General features: G+C 35.4%; 2 protein-coding genes across 3 annotated transcripts; both read left to right on the plus strand.

Moving 5' to 3' along the window:
- Window positions 1-723: 723 nt before the first annotated feature.
- On the plus strand, window positions 724-12,864 carry LOC122009241 (wall-associated receptor kinase 2-like). Of its 2 annotated transcripts, XM_042565322.1 has the most exons (3): window positions 725-1,637; window positions 10,757-10,951; window positions 11,427-12,864. In XM_042565322.1, the coding sequence occupies exons 1-3, from the start codon at window positions 749-751 to the stop codon at window positions 12,608-12,610; spliced, it is 2,268 nt and encodes a 755-aa protein (XP_042421256.1). In that variant the 5' UTR covers window positions 725-748; the 3' UTR covers window positions 12,611-12,864. The 2 variants fall into 2 exon arrangements, with proteins under 2 accessions (XP_042421257.1, XP_042421256.1); XM_042565323.1 differs by lacking the exon at window positions 10,757-10,951 and having other exon boundaries at window positions 724-1,637.
- Window positions 12,865-13,699: 835 nt separating this feature from the next.
- On the plus strand, window positions 13,700-21,927 carry LOC122009239 (protein SDA1 homolog). Its single transcript, XM_042565320.1, has 15 exons — window positions 13,700-14,159; window positions 14,622-14,798; window positions 14,938-15,062; window positions 15,907-16,039; window positions 17,639-17,788; window positions 17,871-17,924; window positions 18,473-18,568; window positions 18,645-18,704; window positions 18,820-18,894; window positions 19,137-19,190; window positions 19,514-19,615; window positions 19,704-20,417; window positions 20,635-20,769; window positions 21,027-21,134; window positions 21,451-21,927. The coding sequence occupies exons 1-15, from the start codon at window positions 13,758-13,760 to the stop codon at window positions 21,598-21,600; spliced, it is 2,535 nt and encodes an 844-aa protein (XP_042421254.1). The 5' UTR covers window positions 13,700-13,757; the 3' UTR covers window positions 21,601-21,927.
- The last annotated feature ends 2,865 nt before the right edge of the window (window positions 21,928-24,792 follow it).

Below are 24,792 nucleotides of genomic sequence, written 5' to 3' on the forward strand. Positions count from 1 at the left end.
TTGGAGTCGGAGACGAATCGTATACCATATGGAGTCACATATGGTCTGGAATCGGAGACCACACGGAGTCAGAAACGGTCTAGAGTCGAAGATCACACGGAGTCGAGGGTTGTGTATAGCCGGAGGGCAGCTTTTTGTTGACTTAAAGCTATTGATGATGCGGAACCAAGAGCGACACCAAGCTGGGGAGCGACTTGGAGCCGAGAGCGGCGCTGAGTTAGGCATTACATAGAGCTGATTGTCGCTCAGAGTAGGGAACGGCCTGGATCCAGGCGCAGCACAAAGTCGGGGAGCAGCCCTCTGTTGACTTTCACCACCACCTCAACAAGACTTAATTTTTCTTTAACCATATGGCACCCCTCCTATTACCTCCCCTATCATATAATATGATCGAATAATTCATGAGAGACTATATCTCTTTAAAATAAGTAAGCTTTTACATTTAACTATTTCCACTTCTTAAAATCCTCGGCGTTTTTTGGTACACTGATTGAAGCAAAAATGTTTCCTCCATTAACAACACCCCACATATCTTTAACAAGATAAACTTGCGAAGCCCCTTGATTTACCCCTCTCAAGAAATGTGGGCCCTATCTTTCAACTGAGTTGGACTTGGCAAGTGTTGTAGCATTTGTCTTTTTTCTCGATTGACTTGAAGACTTGTACTCCATCCATTGACTTGAAGACTTGTACTCCATCCATTGACTTCAAATAGTTTAACTGCCAATTTCCATTAACTCGGAGAATAATGGAGATTGTGTCTTTGGTAGTTCTGCTGCTGCTGCCGCCGCCGCCGCCGCCGCCGCAGCCGCCGAAGCAAGTACCGGCTGCTGAGTGCCTGACGAGCTGCGGGGATGTGAACATCCCCTACCCGTTCGGCATCGGCCCCAACTGCTCCTTCGGCAACTTCTACACACTCGCCTGCACGAAGAACGCCCACGGCCACGACCGGCTTTTTCTAGGTAGCGATGGCGCGGAGTCGGTGGAGATCATAGATATCTTGTTGTCGCAGGGCAAAATGCGGGTGTATAATCTGATCTCGTGGAATTGCTATAATCAAAGCAGCCCGGAGTGGTATTTCAAAATGAACGGATGGCCGTACAGATTCTCCGACGCCGACAACAAGTTCACCGTCATCGGCTGCGACACCTTCGCCTACATCAACGGCACCCAGGGCGGCAAACCGTACCGGAGCGGATGCATGACCTTCTGCCAGAACGACAGCCTCTCCGCCGGCGGATCCGGCTCGTGCGCCGGCCTCGGCTGCTGCCAAACCTCCGTTCCCCGGGGCCTCGACTACATCGCCGTCTGGTTTGATTCCGAACACAACGGCTCCAGCACGAGGAGCTTTAGCCCTTGCAGCTACGCGGTGCTGGTGGAGGAGAATAATTTCAGCTTCCAGAGCTCTTACATCACGACCACCGACTTCTTGGATGAGAGTTACCATGGAAGGGTGCCGGTGGTGCTGAGTTGGGCGATCGGATACACAACGTGCGAGGAAGCCCGGCTAGACTACAGCAGTTACGCCTGTGTGAGTGAGCACAGCAAGTGCGTTGACTCCTCCGCTGCTCCTGGATACCTTTGCAATTGTTCGATCGGATTCGAAGGCAACCCTTACCTCCGCAATGGATGCCAAGGTACTTTACTTGAGCTACTTGGACCTATATATATTCATGTTTTAGGCTCTGTTTATTCCGAGGTGAAAGAATAAGAAAAGAAAGGAAGAAAAAAAACTTAATAAAACAGAAAGAGAAAAAATATTTAAGATAAAAAGGAAAGAAAGAGGTGAGGAAAAAAATGAGATCGAAGTAGCTCGTGGCCACGAGCTAAGCCGTTGGCAGCCACGTGCAAGGTCGACCGCGGTCACGAGTTGCCTCTCGTGTGGTAAAAAATAAATACGTTGGTTCGTGTTCTTATCAATTTTCGAATTGTGGGTCTTTTGGATGATAATTTAGATATTTTATTATTGTATCATAGTTCCAGAAGTTATCAATGTTTTTATAAATTAATCTTGAGTAACGTTGAGGCCCTGCCGCTGCACTATAGCCATCAATTTTTTCATGATCAATATAGAGGAGGTAAATCATGGTGACTAGGAAGATAAATAGTAAGTAAAGTGAATTTACATGAATTACATTGATCTACACTCCATCGACCCCGAGATTCGAGACGAGTTGTCTCTCGTGATCACAAGCATTGTCGAGAGAGATTTGACTAACACAAGACGACAGGGGGAGAAAAAATCATTCCATTCAAAGTACTATTTGGAGAACGAAAATGTTAGCATCAATGATAGATCCAAGAATTCAAGTATGGAGAGATAATTTTTATACGAAACAAGGGGTAGTATCCTCTATCTTCACTAGTAAAATCCTATAATACTAGGAGTTCCACCGCTAATAAGGAGGGATGATCGCCGATGCCCCTCCCCCCACTAGATCCGCCCCTGGTTAGCATACCTTAACACATTATGCACAACATTGTTATTTTACAATTGATATCCACCTCTTAAAACGATTAATTCAAGACATATTTCTAGCGATCTATTTGCACATAACCTTTGCAAATCTAGAGAGTCAAGCCGATCTAAGCATGATCAAAATGTTCGTGCCACTTTGGTATCTAGACGAGTACAATCGTCACTTATCTAATAAGATGAATAAAATGTGGCCAAGTTTTATCTAATAAAAGGTTATCTAATAACGTGATCAGGTTTTATCTGTTAAGATATTATCTAAGAATGTGGGCTTCATTCGTTTAGAATTGTTTGAAAAATTCAAATAAATATTAGATTAATCATTAATCCAATAAGTTTAAGATCTAATTAGATTAATCCATTAATCTAACAAGTTTAAGATTTAAAACAAATCCTGAGTCAACTTATTTCTTACTCACTAATCAACTGGAAACACCATCAGTCGATTGATGTGTCCAACATAATCCAGGATTCTGCTAATGACTCTCTACCAGTCGACTAGAAACATCGTCAGTCGACTGGCCTTCGCAACCGTCGAGCACATAACCTTCTGTGCCCTCATGATCTTGCTTCAGTCGACTAACAATATCATCAGTCGATTAGTCTCTCATCCTTTTCAGAGTTTCCCTTGAAGTCCTCTTCCTCAGTCTTTGTTCCTCAAATGCACTTGAGCCCGCGGCTCTTCTCCGTGTCATCCTTCATATTGCTTTGAAGTCCGCTTCCCTAGGCTCCACTCCATTGTTCCTCATCCGACGATCCCTCGGATGCTTTCCATACCATCCTTCACCGATCTCAAGGACCCAAGACATAGAATGAACTTACCAAGCTTGGCTGCACCAAGTTTTTCATATGTGATTCACCAAGTTCTGCATGACTCAAACACATATATCAAACTTATATGAAACATAACTTAAACTTTTTGATACACACATCAAAATTATAATTGTACCCAATCAAACCTGGATTGATTACACTCAAAATCTCCTCATTTTTGATGTGTGGCAATATGTTTACGTTAGACATAAATAAAACTTAAAAATTAAAAGGAAAGTATAAATATATAAGCACGAAGCATAAATCCAAGCTTCCTCATAACTTATGTTCTATTACTTAATTTCTAAGCTCCCCCTTAACTAAATATGATTTCTAACTTAAACTTTATCATCCCACCCTTTGACACCATTAAAAAGATTACATCCAACCACCAAGCACACTATGATATCAACTTTAACTAAGAGTGAACCAAAATCAATTTCTAAAACAAAGTCAGAATTCAAAAAATCAACTATTAGTTAACTGCCACACCTTCAGTCCATATTCTGATTTCTGAAATCAACTTCAGAAATACGAAAAAAAATCTAGAAATATAAAAAAAAAATCCTAAAATTTTGATAACATATTTCTTTTAAGCTCATTTTTAACAAGGAAAAATATATTTTTATGAAAATTCATTATATTTTTTAAGTTTTGACAAACACTCAAAAACCTTAAAACCATTCAATGTTTTATCAATTTTGAACATTTATTTTGAATTCTTATGTTTTAAAAAGCTAAACCACAGTTTACAAAATATAAAATTATTTTCAAAACATTTAAAATGTCCAACTATAATCTATGAGCAAGATGCACATTAATTGCATTTCATAATTCATCAACTTGTTATAAGTATAAGTGAATTAAATATATCATCCTATCATTCCACATCCATGACTAGAATTATAAAGTAAGTCATGCTTATAGTTTGTTATGAGATATAATGAAAGTAATTTCTACTTAGGCTTTTTATCATGAATTTTTATCCAAGCCTAAGTGTTCCCCTTTAGATCTCAAATTAACTATTTATAAAAGATTTGAATTATGTCTTCTATGGTTGACTATTGTTGGCGCAGCGAGGTCGGCAAGAGGGGGTGAATTGCTTGAAAAAATAAATAACTTTTTCCTGTTCTTTCAAGTCAAATTAAAGGCAACAATAATAATAAGTTAAAGAAACAACTAGAAAGAAGAGACACAAGATTTACTTAGTTATAACCTACATGGTTGTTAATTCAAGGTAAGTAAAAGCGCTAAACAAATCTTCTTCATTAAAGGCAGAGAAGCCTCTTACACGTTGAAAAGTTCAGACAGTTGCTAGGAAATGATTACTAGAGTTGTACATATTTTCTAGGTCCAGTGATCTTTTTATAGCCCCTGAGAAAATTTATCCGCTATTGGAATAGGGGTGGAAGGCGCCTCCAATGAGGCAAGCGAGGATAAAGTTTTATGCTCGCTAACGTTCATTTCTGCTTGGTCGAAGGCGCCTTCCATAAGATTGGAAGGTGACTTCATATTATTCATCGAAGGCGCCTTCCAGCCATGGAAGGCGCCTTCCACAGTGAGGTGCAGAGGCGCCTTCAAGTCCCTTTGAAGGCGCCTCTAGCAGCATCTTTAACCTCCTTTTGCTCTTCTGCTACTCCGATAGCTTGGGTGATGTGGGCTAACTGAAAGAGAGTTCACCCAAACTCAATTTCCGGCCTTCTTCTCGAGCAGACTTTCGCTCCAGCTTCTCATCACTCGGAATGTCACTCACGTCTTTCTTGTCCACCGGTGTACTCTTCCATAGCACCTCATCCCTCGAATGCACCGAGCCCGTCGGCTCCCTTCCCGTACCATCCTTCTCACTAGCTGCATCTTCTGATCGACTTCTTGTGTTCCTAAGCTCCTGCAAACTTAGACACAAGGATCAAACATAACAAGACATAACTTAACCTAGTTGATCACATCAAAACTATCATGAAGTCCAACAACTATCCCAAAATCCTTTAATCCTTAAGGATTGACTTTGACACCTAATAGAAATTCTTTCTAATTGAATTAACAAAATATTCCTTAGGGATCCATTTTCTATCTGCCTTTTTCGTTTTTGATTACCCCTAGCAATTAGACACTGGTAGGATTTTTTATTGTTTGATTTCTTGTATCCTAACCCCTTTTTATTAAAACTTGCTCTTTGGTTCCCTATGATCATATTTAAGGTATTGGAGTCAATTGTGAATTTTTCAAGGGTCTTCCTAAGGTATTCTACCTTTTCTCTTAGTTCTTTATTTTCTTCTTCTTCTAAACATAAAACATTTATACTAGAAGAAGCATATCTACTAGCGGAATCATTAACCTTAGAAGACATGGATTCTAATTTTTCCTTTAGAAAACTAATATCATTTTTCAAAGATTTATTTTTCCTTTTAGCTTTAAGCAAATCTCATGAGTGGGAAGACTATATACCTTACTTATCGAAAAATCTAAATTGGAAGATTGTCCTCCCCCTTCATTTGAGCTCCTCTCTTCTTCGCTTGGACTCCTTTCTTCTTCATTTTCGGATGAGGTAGAGGCAAGGTCATCAATTCCTATTAGAGAAAAATGAGATACATGGTGTTCTTCTTCCGATGATGATGGATCATCCCATGTTGCTTTTATGTTTTGGGTCTTCTTCCGTTTTCTTTTGTCTTCTTTTTTTCTTCCTTCTTCTTCAATAGAGGACATTGATCCTTGTGTGCCCTTCTTCTTGGAAATTATAGCATATGATCTTCTTTGTTCTACTATTCCCCCTTGAACTTCGCCTAGCATGTGATTTGTTAGATTTAAAATTTTTAAATATTTTTCTCATCCTTCTTACCATATATGTTTGTTGATCGCTATCTATTGAAGTACTTGACTCCTTGGAATTGGAGAATGGTGGAGATGGTGACTTCTTCTTTTTTCCCTTCTCCTTGTTAGCCACAAGTGTTACTCCCCTTGATCTATGAGCGTCTCCATCTAACCCTTCAACACAAGTTTCATGAAGCTCTATAGTTGAAAAGAATTCATCTAGGATACATACCTTTAGATTCTTTGAAATGTAGAAAGAATCTACTATTGACATCCATGTGGAGGTTCTTGGAAAGACATTGATGACTTTCATCATCACATCCCAATGTGTAAGTGTCTCACCTACACTTGATAGTCTATTGATGATTTCTTTAATTCTAGAATATAACATGGATACCTTTTTCTCCCCTTTCAAGCTTGATGTTATTGAGTTGAGATCAGAGAAGGTCTCTTCTTGCCAATTTTGCTTATGATGTCCCTTTGTGAAGCTCAACCAATTTTTCCCACATGTTCTTGGAACTTGAGTAATCTCCAATCCAATTGATTTCTTGTTGAGGAAGCACGTTTAGGAGATAATACTTTGCTCGAGTTTGCTAAGTGCTCTTTCTTTTGCTTCTTAGTCCATCTTGATTTTTCAATTATCGCATTGTTTTCATCCCTAGGCATCTCAAAACTATTTTTTATTATTAGCATTATTTCAAAGTCGGTTTCAAAAATACTTCAATTTTCTTCTTCCATCAAGATAAATCTCCTTCAAACTTCGATGGTTGAATGCTTAGGTCGGCCATTGTGTTGATAGTGCTCTTCTTAGCGGTTAGTCCGATGAAGGGTGAACCTTACTCTGATACCACTTGTCTTAGATCATGGTCTGACTTGAAGGGAAGTTGAATAGACGGTCACTCAATCCCTTCTCTTCCTAAAATTTGTTAGTATGTAGTGGAATAATGAAAACAAATAAGGTAAGAAGACAAACTCTAACAAGGTTATTTAATGTGGTTCAGATAAAGCTTTTACTCCACGATTTGTCCTTGAGGTGGACGACCCTTCAATCTGTCGGTGGATTAGTCCTCGACAATCTCCGACTAATGCATACTCCTTCTCGGTGGAGCAAACTTCGCATAAAACACTCTTCTTCTTTACAAGATTGAGAATGAAGTTTAGGAAGAAGAGTATTAGACTTGGAAGCTTGAGGGCAAAGACTTAAGAGTATACAACAACAATCAATACCCTTCTTCATGCCCCAAGCTTCTTTAAATAAAATGGAAAGAGTTGATCCCAAGTCAACTCATTTCTTGCTTACTAGTCAACTAGAAACACCATAAGTCGACTGATGCTAATGTTGGACACAACCAATGGTACTCTACAGAATCCGAGATTCTACCAACGACTCTCTACCAGTTGACTGGAAACATCATCAGTCGACTGACCTTCGCAGCCATCAGGATCTTGCCTCAGTCGACTAGTCTCTCATCCTTTTCAAAGTTACCCTTGAAGCCTTCTTCCTCAGCGTTCATTCCTCATATGCACTTGAGCTCATGACTCTTCTCTATGCCATCCTTCATGTTGCTTTAAAGTCTGCTTTCCTTGGCTCCACTCCATTGCTCCTCGTTCAACGATCTCTTGGATGCTTTCCACATCATCCTTCACCGATATTAAGGACCCGAGTCATAGGATAAACTTACCAAGCTTGGCTGCATCAAGTTTCTCATATGTGGTTCATCAAGTCCTGCATGACTCAAATACATATATCAAATATATATGAAACATAACTTAAACTTTTTAATACACACATTAAAATCATGATTATACCCAATCAAACCTAGATTGATTGGACTCGCATAAATAACTTTACATGAATCTTGCTTTGGGAGTTTTCTTGTTGTTTGGAATTGTCTCTTGTTGGTATGACTTCACCAATTGATTGTTATCGAATCCAGCCGTTTAAACCTACATAATGATTTTTTTTACCTTACCAACCAAATGGTGAGACTCACCAATTGATTACTTGCCTCCAATTAAATCGAGCAATCGATTCGGGAAGCTTCTATTTACTACTACAATGTCATTGATCAATTGATAGAAGTCCCCAATCGATTTACTACAGTAGCAAAAGTACTATAGTAGAAATCCTAACATGATTACTCTTAAAATCACTATATCAAACCCTAATTTTTAAGGTTTAAGGTTTGAAGTAGGCCCCAATACTATAGTAACCCTAGTTATTATAACATAAACCTTAGTTACTATAGCAAATGCTAAAAACATCTCAAAATATCAATTTTGGGGTTTAGAGTCTATCGGTTGATCAATACACCTTATTAATTAAGTAATACTCCTATTTCTACCTTACCAAGTTGAATTCTCATAATCTCATCTTGCCTGGTATCTGATTGGTTTCAACCTACCATGACTTTCTTTGCTCAACATTCAATCAACTTTGATCTGCCGAGACTTCCTATTACCTAGCATCCAGTTAACCTTGACTTACCGAGACTTCATCGTTGTTTGACATTCGATCAATCTTAACTTGCCAGGACTTCCATCATCACCAAGTGTTTGGTTCTCTATGATCCATTTTGATTTCACTTTTCATGCGAAGTGTCTGGTCCTTTATAACCCTCTTAGAATTCCCTTCTTGTGACAAGTGTTCGTTTCTCAACGACCCTCTTCGACTTACCTTCTCATGATAACTCACTGTTGGACTTCTGACCGTCAAGTATTCGGTCAACCATGATCTACTTGGACTTCTCATCTTCATGTCAATTTATTGTTAGTTTTCTAATCATTTAAGTGTCTGGTCGACTATGATCCACCTAGACTTTTCTTACATCATGTCAATGTCACGTTAGACTTCTAACATCGTCAAATATTCGGTTAACCTTGACTTACTCGACGTCTCACTTTACCACCTATATATTGCTCAAATATAAAAACTCAACTTGAGTTAACTCAAGCTTGACCAACCTAATCAACCTTGACCAAATAGGGATGATAATTTTCCCCGCGGGTTTGGGGTCCCGCGGGGAAAACCCGAAATGGGAATGGGGATCCCCGATTTATTCAGGGATGGGGATGGGGAAGGGTTCGGGGATTTTTTTCGAGGATGGGACGGGTTCGGGGCAGGTATGGGGATATTGTCCCCATCCCCGAACCCGTCCCGAAAATAATAATAATAATAATAATAATAATAATAATAATAATAATAATAATTTTAAAAATATTAATAATAATATTGATAATAATATTAATATTAAACAATTTTAAAATATTAATAATAAAATTATTATTAATACTATATTAATATTAATAGTAAAATAATAATAATATTAAATTAATTTGAGGATGAAAGCGGGGATGGAGTCGGGGATAGGGATTTGATCCACGATAGTTCGGGTTTGGGGAATCCCCGAACCCGAAAAAGTGGAGATGGGGACGGAGATGAGGACGGGGGTGAAATTCGAGGGCGGGGATGGGGATGACAAACCCGTCCCCATCCCACCCCATTGCCATTCCTATGACCAAAGATCAATGACACTACCAACAAAAAAAAAACCTAAATTTGTATGTCTATTATTTTATAATAGATAAATAAAAAATAATTCATTTTTTATAAAATAAAAAATATATACTAAAATTCTTTCTCTATTATAAAATTTTTATTTTCATCATCCCAAATAAATAGAAAGTTAGGGTACCTTCTCAATTGACTCATTCTCTTAAAATGTCAAGTTACCCTTAGGTTACGGTACAGTGGACAGACGTCAAGTTATCATCCAAATATCTATAGTTTAATCTCCAATTATGATACATTTATAGGGAGTTTTTCTCTAAATGGAGCGTGCAACCATGGGATACTAGACTTTTGAACCACCCACCGTGAGCGCTTCCCCAATTTATCCTAATGACCGGTAGAAAATTTCCGTAGAACCGAATCGATTATGCTAGACTCGGTGTTACTTAGTTTAATATTTTTTTTAGGTTAGCATGTCAAGTTAGACTCGGCTAGAGATAGAGCTAAGGGGCAATGATGTGACCATCCTCCTTCAATTTTCTAATGTAAGAATTGATTAATCCTGAAGGTAAATGGGCTGGTTTGATATAAATTTTCTATCCACTATTAGAGTAAATCAGAAAGTAATAATGGAGGTCCATAAAAAATGACTAATATTCTTAGGTCTATTTTTTATTAGAGAGAAAATTTTATATAATGTATCGTAGCTAAAGGCATCTTCAATCGTTAAAATTCTAAATGAGTTTTTTTTATGATTTCAATATGTCATGTCAATATTATAAAATCTAGTTGAAACATCCTCAATGGTTAAAGCTCTAAATAAATTTTTTTATGATATATATTCATAGCATGTAATTGCATAACTCCATATATATACATCAATTTAATACAAAAGAACATGTTTAAGTTTTCATTACTACTCTTGAACTATAAACCTTAAATCTCATATATATATATCTACCATGGTTTAAATTTTTTTATTCAGCCTTTTTGATTTTAAAAAACTCTCACAAACTTTCATTAGAGATGCTGTAAGATTCAAATCTCTATTTAACTATTTACAGACATTGATGAGTACCATCAACTTCATCCAAATCTGTGCAAAGGCTATTGCCACAATAACAATATATGTTATTAACTATTTGCAGACATCAATGAGTGTCAAATTCATCCAAATCCATGCAAAGGCAATTGCTACAACACGCTCGGTGGCTATAATTGTTCTTGTCCGCAAGGCACAACGGGCAATGCTTCCAGCACTGGCTGCTTCCGTCTCCCCACTCCCATCCTCATCCCTATACCACCCATACGGCGACTGCCCTTAGTGATAAAGATTGTGATAGGTATGTAGTTACCATTAATTATTGGTACTTTATCTACAATTAGTAATTGCTTGCTCTTTGAATCTGAGAATGATAAAAGTTAAAAATTAATGATAAATCTGTACATCTAACTCAATTATCACTAGACTAAATTAATTGTCCCTCAGACATGATTGAATGAACAATCTCTCGCAGTGGTCAACTATAACTTCTCGTAGCACCGATCATGTAAAACTATTGGGTGATAAATTCTATCTTTTACTACAACTAGACTAAATTAATTAGCCTAACAAATCAAATTGACCTAGCATGTCAAACCAGGTTAACCTCCTAGTCTGAGTCATGTTGTTGAAATTTATTTTTTAATCTTTATGCATTTTAGTAATGAAATGGTATGAAAAAAAAAATATGTATATGAAAATTGATATTTCTTTGTATGGGTTTTTATTTTACATATCCTACTAACTTAAAAACTCCTTATTCGAACATTGTGCAGGCGTCTGTGTCGGTATCATTTTCTTGCTATCATGCGGTTTGTGTTTTTATGTGATTTATCAAAGAAGAAAACTTGAAAAGATTAAGAGAAGATATTTTGAAGAGCATGGAGGTATTGACTTAAAGAAAAAGATGAAGGAGGAACAGAACCTTACATTTCGAATATTTGCAATCAAAGAACTAGAGAAAGCAACAAATAATTTTGATGACAAACAAATTCTGGGTGAAGGAGGTAATGGAATCGTGTATAAAGGAGTTTTAGAAGACAAATGCATCGTGGCTATAAAAAAACCAAAGCTCATCGATGAGAGCCTAAAGAGATGTTTTGGAAATGAAACACTCATTTTATCACGCATCAACCATGACAACATAGTAAAGCTCTTGGGTTGTTGTTTGGAGATAGAGATGCCAATGCTGGTCTATGAGTTTGTCCCCAATGGAACTCTATGTCATCTTATTCATAAAATTAAGAATCAATCTCGAGTTTCTTTGGACACTCGACTAAGGATTGCATATCAGTCCGCTACAGCTTTGGAATATTTGCACATGGAAGCTTCTCCTAGTATTATTCATGGAGATATAAAACCTTCCAATATACTTCTAGACAATGATTACAATGCCAAAGTTTCAGACTTTGGGGCTTCGAAGCTAATACCCAAGGATGAGCAACAATTCGCTACACTGGTGCAATTCACTCACGGTTACATTGATCCCGAGTGCCTTCAAACATATGAATTGACCTACAAAAGTGATGTTTACAGCTTTGGTGTGGTTCTCCTGGAGTTGTTTACTGGTAAAAAAGCAATTTCTTTTGAAGGACCCGAGGAACAAAGAAATTTGGTGACAACTTTTGCTTTGTTCATGAATGAGAATCGTGTATTTGATATCTTCGACAATCAAGTGAAAGAGGAAAGTAATATGGAATTTATTCAAGAACTTAGTGAGCTAATCAAACGATGTTTGTACTTGAAGGGGGAAGACAGGCCTGAGATGAAGGAAGTGGTTGAGGAGCTGCATACACTAAGAAGGTTCATGCAACACCCATGGTCGTCGGAACATGAACAAGACAATGTCGAGAGGGAGGGCCTGCTAGAGGAGATCACAACTCAGACTTATGGAACAAGAGAATTAACCGTTTTCTATAGTTGCGACGCATCTGAAACATTGCATACGGAAGGTAATTAGTTGAAGACACAGTCATACCCAATCTCATCTTCCTCCTCATCAGTTAATGATGCCATAAATATACAAAAGACATCTTGAATACACAACTTTATGTTAAGTAAGCTTGTATGTGTTTTATGTATTTATTGTTAAGATTTGTGTACGGTGAATCAGTGTTATGTGTGAATTTTGCAAATGTTATAGATTTGGACAAACAATTTGTAATATGCCTGGGACTAAAGTTTCATTAACAATGGAGAACTTTTTCCCTCTTCCATATCTTCTCTATTCACATATGTCCAATAATATATAATATATTTACTAGTTCATTACTTCTTTTTTTTTTCAGTTCAATTTAATTTATCGTTGATGTATATACATAATTTTTCCTTTCCTTTCATCATTCTTTATTATCTCTGTGGGTCAAACAACACTATCTGAATTGTTGTTAGTGTTCTTCTTTGAAATAATCTTGAGTTAAATGATAGTTTCGAGGTGGCTTTTGTTTAAAATTAAAGTGTCTCTTAACGATTTAAGCTAGTGGACTAAGTGGGATTGGATTGGCTTTATATTATGCTTGTTTGGATTATATTTGAATACAAATGGATTTAATTAGGGTTGAACGCGCGTTAAAATAAATGAGAGTTTTATTTGTCCCTTTTAGTGTAGTAGGGTAATAAAATATTTAGAGAAATAAATAGGAGCATTGAATCTCAATATAAATAAATATTTTGAAAATCAATTTTTAAGTGGGTATAAATTGTACTTTAAGATACCATCTATTTCAAAATTAGTGATGAAGTATGGACATCTAAATTATAAAAAAATAATTAATGTTTATTTATCTCATTAAATTTTATCTTCTACCTCCTTGCTAAATGTGACTTTTAATAATTTGTAATTTTTATAGATGCTAAAAAATAACTAGCGTGGTAGAATACATTCTCAGTTTTTTAAACATTTAAAGATCGAATATAGACCGTTGATCTGGATCAACTAAAAAAATAAATAAATAACTCCAAAAAGAAAATAATAAAGTTAGATTTTATGGAATTTATTACTTACTAGGGTTATTATGGAAAAAGAAAAAAAGAAAGAAATAAAAGGTCTGTCGGGCCATCATTTATCGTGTACCCTAACGCCTTCGGCCATTGCTCCATCTCGCGCGATGCCGATTCTGGCCGCTGTCTCCGGTTCTCTCTTATCGCCGGAGTCCCTCTCGGCCGCCGGGAGGGACGCCGACAAGATCAGCCTCCCGTCGCTGCAGTCGAAGATGAAGTGCGACCCCGAGGGGTACGAGGCGGAGCTGCTACTCCTCTACCGCCACTTCGAGTCCTCCCTCAATCTTTTCCACCACCAGTCCGCCCTCAGCACCTCCTCGGACCCCGCCGTCGCCAAGGACCTTGCCGACTTGGTCCTGTTCCTCGCCCACGTCACCCCCTTTTACATGGATAGGCTCTCCGACTTCCCACGTAAGATCGCGGACCTCCTCCGCACCAACGCACGATCCCTTCCGGCGTCACTCAGGAGTCATCTCGCCCAGGCCCTGATCCTCCTTGTGAATAGGAAGGTATATGTTTGTCATATCACTGAACATGCTTTAAAATGGTCCTTTGAAGATTTCGTAGCATGCATATTCTATCACCTTTCTGTTGTGAAATTATTTGGTTCAAAATGCTCCTTTGAAGAGCGATGTGTTAAGACTACATTTTTGTGATGTTAAGTTGTAGCCGAAAGTATCTTTAACAAAGTGTTCCTTTGTTCATCTCAAAATGTTCTAAAAGATGTTTCTTTTCCTCAATCCTATAGTTCTATAAGTCTGACTGACTTATGTAGAGATTGATGCTTTAACAAAATTTGAAAAACTAAATCTTGTGCTACCTTTATAAGCAAATAAGATGAGGTTTTGTTCTATTTTGCTTTTCCCCAATATTGCTCTCAAAATCAGGACACATATTGGGTTTCATGATGTCATTCGTCACCAGCCATTATGCACCTTTTATTGTATCTGATAAGTTTCTCTTGTTTTCAGATTGTTGACGTTGAAGAAATTCTCGAGTTATTTATGGAACTTCAGATTCTTGATGATCGAGTTTTAAGAAAATTGGCCTTTTCACATATTGTGCACTACATTCGGCGCATGAATCAGAAACATAAAAATGAAGCCAATAACCGGAATCTGCAGAACATTCTATTTTTGATGCTGCAGGTTCTGATATTTTCATCAGATTCTTATTGTTTCTAGCTTGAATTTTGGGTATCATAACCTTTAATTTTGCTTGTATACTACCAACAAATAATTCATAGCCTCTACTATTTACCAACATCTGTTATGTTCTTTTTCATAGGGTGAGGAGGAACTGAAGGCTAAAAGGTCCCTTGTCATTCTTTGTGATCTTCATCGAAGAAGGGTTTGGTTTGACGACCGTACTGCTAATGTCATTTGCACTGCATGTTTTCACACATCTTCAAGGTATGTATTTAGATTATCTGTTTTGATGTACAACTGAATTTGAGCTGATTTTGAATCTCAAATCACCTGGGTTCAACTGTGAAAATGTTGTCATTGAACAACTAATCTGGGTGAAATTAGTTATACAAAAACTACAATATTGTTTGGATTAACCAGAATGACATGATAAAATAGGAGTATTTGCTTTCAAGCTATGCTGAACATGAAATTAGCTAGGCTTGAATAGGATGTAATGCTAATTGGCTCATCTGCTCAAAGGTATTTACAAAGGGATATATGTCTCCAACTAAAACCAGTTGATAGTCACAATGTCTACTCTTACTTTATTTTTTTAATTCTAACGTAGTTTTCAGTGTTTTATTATTCACAATGTCAATGAAATGACATCCATTAGTAAAGGCAATTCTGATGCACGATACTCATGCATGTTATTTAATTTTGAAAGTATAATTATGTAATCGAGGAAGCTTTAAACGAGGATCATATAAGTCTTTGATACTTGTTTTTTTTTTTTTTAATATCTATCAACTGCTAGATGTTGTAGAATAATGGTTTTAATTGGGCTTCTTTGTTTGTGGTCACCTGGTCATTAATTTTCGGGTTTTGACTATTGTCTTAATCTGGAAATCAGTTCAAGTTAGCTTTTTAATGGATAAACACAAAAGTTTAGAGTTAAGCTGCAGAAACGTTGGTGTCTAGAGCCCAAACTTATAAAATAACATCATGACAAGTGACATCAAAGAAAATGTGTGCACTTCGTTGACCTGCTTGAAGCCTCATGCATTTGACTTGCTCTTCGTCTTGTTTTGTGTTATTTCACAAGTCTTGTTCCTATTTTGTTCAGGGTTATGATATCTTCTCTTTCGTTTCTTCTTGGTTATGAACGGGTTGAAGTGGACGATGACAGTGATGCTTCAAGCGGTGAAGATGATACTACTCAAGAACCAATCAATCTTAGCCGAGAAGCTATTTATAAGGTTTTTATACTAATCCTTTCATCTGCTCATATGTTGGTTTGGGATTTTGCAGTGTTTTGTCTATGGTTAGGCCATATGCATTTGAAACCGCTGTGAACAAATGCCCTTTTCACACAAGATATTCTCATAGTTGTTTTACTTGCTTCGAAAGCAGTTTTATCAAGTAATTGATGAAAAGATGAAATACTGCAATTTTTTTAGAAACTTGTTCTTATGCCTCCAATGCAATATCATGAATATGCACTCATCCTATAGATTAAGTGTTTTAGCTTTTGGTTAGCTTTATAAATGACTGGTATGGTTACATTATTTAATCAACGATTATATAGTGTGTACTGGATGTTGAATTTGAAGTATTCAATTTTGAATTATTTCACTCGTAAAAGTATAAGCTCTTTTGTTACTTTCTTTCTTATCTCTCTTCAAAATTTTACAAAATGATTCAACTATAGAAATCACTCTTTTGTTGCAAGTTGCTAAATATATTATTTTCCACATCAAGTTTTATATGTCTGTTGAAATGCAAATGTTTAGTAAGTGAGCAAATGACTCCCATCACAAAGAGTATTTTCAAGTAGGGGTGAGTAAAAGTTCGGTTAAACCGAATAAACCGATCGAATTTAAAAATTCGGTTCGGTTTATTCGGAAATTCGGTTTTTTTCTCCAAAAAATCGGTTAATTCGGTTCGGGTTCGGTTTTGAATTTTTTTATTCGGTTAAATCGAATTGACCGAATAGACCAAATTTTTGAACCAAATCAGTTTTTTACACCATAAATTTTAGACTGAACCAAATTTTTATTAAGTCAAACCAAATTTTTAGAAAAAAATCGGTTTATTCGGTTTGTTCAGTTTTATTGAAAATCCGGTTCGGGTCGGTTCAGTTTTTATCAAAAATCGGTTCGGTTCGATTTGTTTGAAAAAATCGGTTCGGTTCAGTTAATTCGGTCCGGTTCGGTTTTAACCGAATACTCACCCCTATTTTCAAGTTGTGACTTTTCCATTTTTTTTTCACTAAAATATTTAGTAAATAGGTTATAAGATGATATGGAAATGTTCAAAGATTAGTGATTCTATAGTTAGGTAAACTTTGTAATTAGAGTTGAAGGTGCAATGAATAAACGGAGACCAACGGAAATAATGTTAGCATATTAAAATGATATAAGAGAGCTGAGTATTAATAGCAGTAAAGCATTGAACAGAGTTTACTAGAATGATAAGGTCCATGTAGTTGGCCACGAATAGTTGGCACTAAAACAGTTTGATGATGCTAACTATTCTACTTTAAGATATGTCTCCCTTTTTTTTGTTTTGTTTTATTGCCTTTTTTTGAATAAATCCACTAGCCTCTTTTCTAGTAGTCTAGTATTTGTTAAATAAGCTAACTTGAAGTATTTGTATCATACTCTCCAACCATTGATCTAGGTGAGTTTGGCTTACATTTTCTTGTAATTTTCTTCTTACACTTTGAATATTTATTTCTATTACTTACAGTATAGTGACTAAAGTTTAATCTTCCTTTTCATTAGGAGCCTGCAGTAATCATTGGAAAGTCTTCTCTATAAAACTGTTGTACTAACTGTTTCTCTTTGATTTCCTAGGCACAAAATAAAGGCACGAGTGCTAGCAAGAAAAAAAAGAAGGCAAAGCTGCAGCGTGTAATCCGCAACATGAAGAGACACCAACGACTAGCATCACAGAATAATAGTTCCAGTTTCTATTCACCTCTTTCACATTTAAAGGATGCACAGGTTGAAAAGTCCCTCTTCTCTAGTTCAGTGAACAAAGTCCTTGTATGATCTTGAGTTCTTGACAAGTTTCAATGGATCTTAGGGTTTTGCTGAGAAATTGTTCTCCCGTCTTCAGAAATGCAATGAACGCTTTGAGGTAGCTTTTTTTATCTTTCTCTGAAATTTGCTTTCCACTATCAAGCAATTTGTGTTGAAAATTTGTTGATTAATTGTTTCTGTACGTTATTATTAAGCTGATGGAATATCTTCTTAATTGCATTTGTTGTTATTTTATGATAGTAATAGAACTCTTAATTGTGGCAGTGCCAAGACATCATCAGTATGCCATATTTAGTAAAATAACTCCATTTCCACCTAATTTTCTGAGGAAATAAAATGGAGGAATTGGCTACAATTCAACGCCTTACTCTCTCAAAATGATAAATTGTTAATTAATTTATTTTCATTTACCTCGTATTTGCAACCAAATAAGCATATTTACTGAGAAATATGTTAAAACAGTCAATGTATAGTCGTTGTTGATGACCTTTACTCTAAATCTCACATAACCTTTACTCTAGATCTCTTATAGCGCTTTACTTTACTAATTTATATTAATCTGATGCTAGTTAAATGAGCTTGGCTTTCTGCATGTTGCTTAGTATTTGAACTGTGACATTTCTTTCATTTTTGCTTTGCATGCAGGTTAGGATGATGATGTTGAAAGTAATTGCCAGGACTGTTGGAATGCATCGTTTGATTTTGTTGAATTTTTATCCTTTTCTCCAAAAATATGTTCAGGTATTCGATTATTTGGATTAATAATTTTCTGTTTATCATATGTTAGCTTGAGGCTGAGCTAAGTTTTTATTCTCAGCCTCATCAACGTGATGTCACAGAGTTGCTTGCTGCTGCAGTCCAGGCCTGCCACGATATGGTAATGTTTTCTTGTTCATGCTTTAATGTCCTCCGTGTAATCATAGTCAAGCCAATCATTTAAAAATGTCTCCTCTTCGAGTAAAATTGGTTAATAAAGCCAACTTGGGTTTTAGGTACCTCCTGATGCAGTTGAGCCATTATTCAAACAAATTGTTAATCAGTTTGTTCATGATCGATCTCGCACTGAGGTATTATTGAACACAAACTTTGAATCATATATATATTGTTATCTATTGCTATTATTTTTGTTAATTAGTTGAGCAAAATGCAAGATAAGATTGCGTACAATAGACAACATATGTTCCGTCTCTTTTTCGGGACCTTACATTTGCGGAAGCTTCATGCACCGGGCTGTCCTCTTTTTATCTATTGCTATTATTTTTACCATGTTTGAAGTTGAACTATTGGCCTTTTCTATCTTGTTTGTCAGGCCATCGCTGTTGGACTGAATGTTGTCAGAGAGATATGTATCAGAATGCCTCTGGTATTGCTTTTCATCTAGCCAACTGTTCAAATTTATTGCTATTTTTCTGTGCATCAACATGTATGAAATGCATTATTTTTTATCGCTATTAAATATGCATGTTCATTTGTCTCTTTTTCTATACAGATGCAAATTTTTCTTAACCATGTTTAGCTTTGCAACATGCCATCTGTCATTAATCGTATTCTTCTTTTTCTTTTTCTTTTTTTGTCAAACTTTGGGAGAATAACACTGTTATATGACAAGTCAACTACAAACATAAAAGAAGTTGTTACAGTCTTGACATAAATAGTTGGCTTACTAGACATTCTTCTTGTTTGCAGTTAATGAATGAAGATCTCCTTCAAGATTTGGTCTTGTACAAAAAATCTCATGAGAAGGCCGTTTCCGCAGCAGCTCGTTCCTTGATGACTTTATTTAGAGAGGTTAGAATATTCAAAAAAAAAAAAAAAATCTAATTTTGAGTTTTGACACATGTCGAGTGATTGATAAACCTGTTTCATTTATCCACAGATATGCCCTTCATTATTGGTCAAAAAGGACCGTGGTCGGCCAGTGAATCCCAAAGCTAGGCCTAAAGCTTATGGAGAAGTTAGTGTGCCTTCTGATGTGCCTGACATCGAGCTGCTGCAACATGATGACAACTCAACGGCTTCTAGCTCTGATGGGGAAGCTTCTGCATCAGATGTGGAGGAGGATGGTAGCAACAAAGAGCCAGAGGGCGAGAATGTTTCTTCAGAAGATGGAGAAGAAGATGATGATTTTTCAGATGAAGGAAATGAAGACGAGGATGAGGAAGAAATTGATGAGCCAGAAGATGATGATAGCATTGGTGTGGATGAAAATGATAGTGATGATTCTGATAATGATGATGAAGCAACCCAGTACGACTATGATAGTGATGCCAGAGATATGGAAGAAACTGACATGAATGTGGATTCCTCCAAGTCTTCAGTGGAGAAGATGGCTAATAAGAACTCTGATGAAGATGATGACAACATTGATGCTCAAAGTAATTCAGATGATGATAATGATGAAAACAAGGACGAGATCAACACCAAATCAAAGAAGAGGAAGTTTGTGGATTATATTGGGCAACTTAATGCTTCAGAATCAAGTCTTCGTGCCCTTAAAAAGCTAGCTATGGTCAAGACAGCACAGAAAGCATCTGATGAGACTGATGGAATTCTTTCTAATGAAGATTTTCAGCGCATAAAAGAATTGAAGGTATGATTATTGGAAACTTCTTGCTAAGTTTTGTGTGCATTTGCTGCATTGTTTTGGTAAACTTCTTGCTAATTTACCATGTAGGAATCTCACAAGCCTTCCGCCATATTTATTTTCTTTGTTCTAACATGGATGCTATGAAAGCTCGATTGTGTGTACTGTACCGATGTGCCATGCAGGAATCTCATAAGATTTGCTCTTTGTTATAAATCTGTAGGCAAAGAAAGAAGCAAAACTGGCTATGGCTCAGCATGGAATTTTACGACACAGTTCAGACTCCAAAGGCTCTTCTTTTAAAATCCCTTCTTCTGAGAAACTGAGTATGAAACCTGTGGATCCTGCTATGCTTGAAGTGAGTACTCGATACCATCTTTTTTTTTTTAATCTCTTTCTGTAATACTGCTGCATATATACAAAGCCAATCAACATACTCAAATTGTACCAAACGAGACCTCCCTGTTTGCAGCTATCGATCTTCATACAAAACCTGCATGATTGTTTTGAACAAGCAATGATTGATAGTTATAGTCAATACTTTCTTGGTGCACTGAACTTCAACTTGTAAGATATACTAATTCTCATTGTAACTCCTTACCTGTTTTCCTATAGGCCCACATTAGGCGAAAGCTTACCAAGGAGGAGAGATTGGCAATAGTAAAGGCTGGGAGAGAGGATAGAGGGAAGTACCAAGCCAGAGCTGCAGTGAAACAGAAAAAGGTGAAGTTTGTTTTTTGGTTTCAATTCTTTCCAGGACAATATGCAGTTTTTTCTAAGGCCACAGCTATATCTGCTATTCGCAATGGTTGATTGAGTTATATTTATGATCCACATATCCATTAGAGATCCTATTATATGTTGAACTTTTTCCATCAGTTGGCATGCTAACCATCTAAAATTCATGCATCCACTACCCTATGTGGCTAACCCGCCTGTCGTCCCTCTTATGAGTTACTCCTTTTCACTCCCTGCACCGAAATGTACATTCCTACTTGCTGTTATAGACTAATACAGATACGCTGCTGGTTAATAACAGACTGGTGGCATGAGCAATCGGCAAAAGGAGCACAAAAAGAAGATGCCTCTTGCTGCGAAACGAGCAAAGGTGGCTCGATCCAGGCAGGAAAAGAAGAAGCAAGACAGGAGAACAGGGAAGCAGTTCCGTGGAAGGAAAGCCTGGAAGTGAAAACTGTCAGATGCTTCTCACCCCCATTTGCAATCAAAGGAAAATAATTTATAACCGCGGGAATTCCTTCGTCTAAAAAGTTCCTTTCTTCTGCCGCCTTCCACTTTATTAGGTGATGGTTCTTTAAGATGAGCTGAGTAAATTTTGAGTTGATTCAAGTAAGATTCAGTTACCATATTTAGTCCATGTATTTATAGTTTTAGTCAGGCTGGGCCAGTCACTCTTTGGAGGTTGGTAGTCGATTTTCGTACGATCGGACCAGTCACTCTTAGAATAATTTTCATAATTTTTATGGGATTGAATTGGTCATCCCATCCTTAAAATTAATTAGTTGGTGTAAATTAGAGAATATCAATTTTTTAAAAAAGCTCAGCATCAGAGGAAAACTTAGGACATTTTCCCCGCAAGTTTGATGAACCCTATTCATCCTATCTTTATGAGCTTCACACAACAGATTGAGGCTAGGCCAGGCTTCATACTTCAGAAGGGTTATTTTATGCTTCTGAAACTGTCTATGGCGCACTGTAATTGATGGCGTACTATACGTAGGATGAAAAATCTGGTACCGTCTTGCCTAGTTCCTCTAAAACAAAGATATTTATGACACTTAAAAATTGAAATGAATATAATTAAATAACTGAATTAGGTAAGTCTAAGGTCTAGTCCAGACAAACAAGTAGGATGACAATCGATAGAGTAAATCGATCCAATCGAGGAAGTAGGTGAGCTTCACTTTTTGCTGTTGACTTTAAGGGTAGATCCATGTGAAACGTAAAATGTGTTTCATGGACAATATTGTGAGATTAAAGATGGTTTATTCATAATTAAAAATGATTTATTTATTAAAAAAATGTGAGGTTAATCTTTATCAAATTCAATTCGAAATAAATGTTATTTATTATACCATTTTAATTACAACTTTAAGTCTAGCATTTTTTTATATATATTTTGATAAAATTTTAAAATAAGACCATAATGATTGTTTTTTAGATTAAATCTTCAATAAAAGTTAAAATTATGGTACGACTTTTTTATATTAACAATGTCATGCGATTTGATTTCTTGAAGACTTATTGCAAATTTAATTATGATTCACGGCAAGTTCTTTTATGGTGTTGTTTTTGTTTACGATAATTAAAACTTAATAGTGTGTTTTGTTGAATTAATGAACCTTTGTGATTTGATGATGTGAATCATGCCTCAAGTAAGATTTGACTTGTTATTTTATCTATATATTTTATTAATGTTAACTGTAGATTAGATCATCGATGATTCAACTTAACTTGACTCCATGTAGATTATGTGTTGACATAAATCATGATCTAATAAAGGTTAGCCATGGATAGATTAGCTCCACTCAATCCCATCTCGCATGTTTAGCGTGTTATTATTTTAATTGATAACTTTTTCAAATTTAGCGTGTCATTATTTGGGTAAAAAAAATAAAAGAGCATTTCAAATTATATAAATCATTAAAACAGCGTTCTTAAAATAAAAAATAAATAAAAAAAATATATCAAAGGATGTCTTATTAAATATTTTATTTCGAGGATACTCATGAGGGCACCCACATTCATGTATTATTTGATGATTAATAACATCAAATAATGTGTGCGTATCAATATGGGTGCATATAGTTCAGAAATCAAATACTATTAATCCGTTAATTTGGATTGGCGTGGCAGTCCAGAAATTTAATACTATTAATCTGTCAATACTATTAAATTTTAAAATAATAATATTGTGTTATTTTAAATAATAATGATTTGTATTTTTAAATAATAATAATATATAGTAAATAGCCCCAACCGCTCTCTCATAATTTCATTTTTTTAAATAATATTTTAAACAAAATTAAATTACTTTTTTTTAAAAAAAATCATTATTTATTTTAAATAATATTAATTTAAAGAATAAGGATACCATGGGTCATGAGACCATAAATAATGTGTGTTGATATTATATAAATATAGATATGTATTAATAATAAGAATGTGTTAATATAAAGAGTATATGGCGCGATATTTTTCTCTTGAATATGATTTTAAAAAGTTTTGGATTGTCTGTTATTCTATCAATAAGTAATTCAAGATTCCAGATATTTATTAAAAGTGAAAGAGACTCATCAGGACAAAAAATACCATAGATGCAAGATAGGGAAGGGATGAACCTACTTCATTCCTCGACTTTATCTGACCCTAGCTATACTTTTTGAGAGAGTCGAATATGAATTAATGAGACTAATTTGTACCAATGCGGGTACACATACTTTTAGTATTATTATAGGATTTACATAATAATTATTATATGGTATAATAATTAGTTGTAGCTGTTACAATTTGTAATCGTTGAAGGATTTTAACGAAATTTAAATAATTTGGATCAAATGAGTAAAGAGTATTTTTTTTATATAATAGTGTTCCAAATTTAAAATTTAGGATTTAACTATAATTATAGTTGTAATGATTATTAAAATGATTTTGACCCACTTAAATAATTTAAATGAGGTTTAAGTAATTTTGATCAAGTTGACCAAGTATCTTTTAATATGATAATTCTTTGTGTATAATATTTTTTATTAAAATAATATATATATATATATATATATATATATATTTATATTATAGCAATTATTCATATTATAGTAGCATATATATTTTGTAGTAATTATTTATATTAGAGTAGTTATGAGTGAATCAACTTGGTTTATTTTTATAAATTTATTATATGATGACTAGTTTGACTATGCTATGGGGCAAATTAATAAAAATATTAATGGAAGAAAAAAAAATGATAACGCCTACAACGCAGCTCAGAAAATAATAATAAACTCATTACTAAGTGGATGTGTCACAATTTTGAAAAATTATAAAGAGTATTTTAACACTTTTGAGAGCAATTTTTAACATGTCAAATACTTTTATTATATTTTAATTTTACTTAAAATATCGATATATATTTAAAAGTTTTAATAATCACGCGACACGTGATGCCCAATAATGATAATAGATAAATGAGAAGAAAATATTAATAGATAAAACATATATGTATTTATATAATTTTTAATATTTTTCATGACATGAATCACGTTTAAATGGCTTTTCGTAATAATAATGATAATATGTTAAAAATGACATAATATTGTTCAAGATAAAACGTGGTTTATTCGATTTTTTCGAATATATAAACAGA

The sequence above is a fragment of the Zingiber officinale genome, chromosome 8A, assembly GCF_018446385.1.
Source record: "Zingiber officinale cultivar Zhangliang chromosome 8A, Zo_v1.1, whole genome shotgun sequence".
NCBI lineage: Eukaryota > Viridiplantae > Streptophyta > Magnoliopsida > Zingiberales > Zingiberaceae > Zingiber > Zingiber officinale.

Bases quoted from the DNA above. Each gene is read 5' to 3' on its own strand.
- LOC122009241 (XM_042565322.1), top strand. From the start codon at position 749: ATGGAGATTGTGTCTTTGGTAGTTCTGCTGCTGCTGCCGCCGCCGCCG. The intron at 1,638-10,756 runs GTACTTTACTTG...AACTATTTGCAG, and splicing joins CCTCCGCAATGGATGCCAAG to ACATCAATGAGTGTCAAATT. The intron at 10,952-11,426 runs GTATGTAGTTAC...AACATTGTGCAG, and splicing joins AGTGATAAAGATTGTGATAG to GCGTCTGTGTCGGTATCATT.
- LOC122009239 (XM_042565320.1), top strand. From the start codon at position 13,758: ATGCCGATTCTGGCCGCTGTCTCCGGTTCTCTCTTATCGCCGGAGTCC. The intron at 20,418-20,634 runs GTATGATTATTG...ATAAATCTGTAG, and splicing joins AGCGCATAAAAGAATTGAAG to GCAAAGAAAGAAGCAAAACT. The intron at 20,770-21,026 runs GTGAGTACTCGA...GTTTTCCTATAG, and splicing joins TGGATCCTGCTATGCTTGAA to GCCCACATTAGGCGAAAGCT.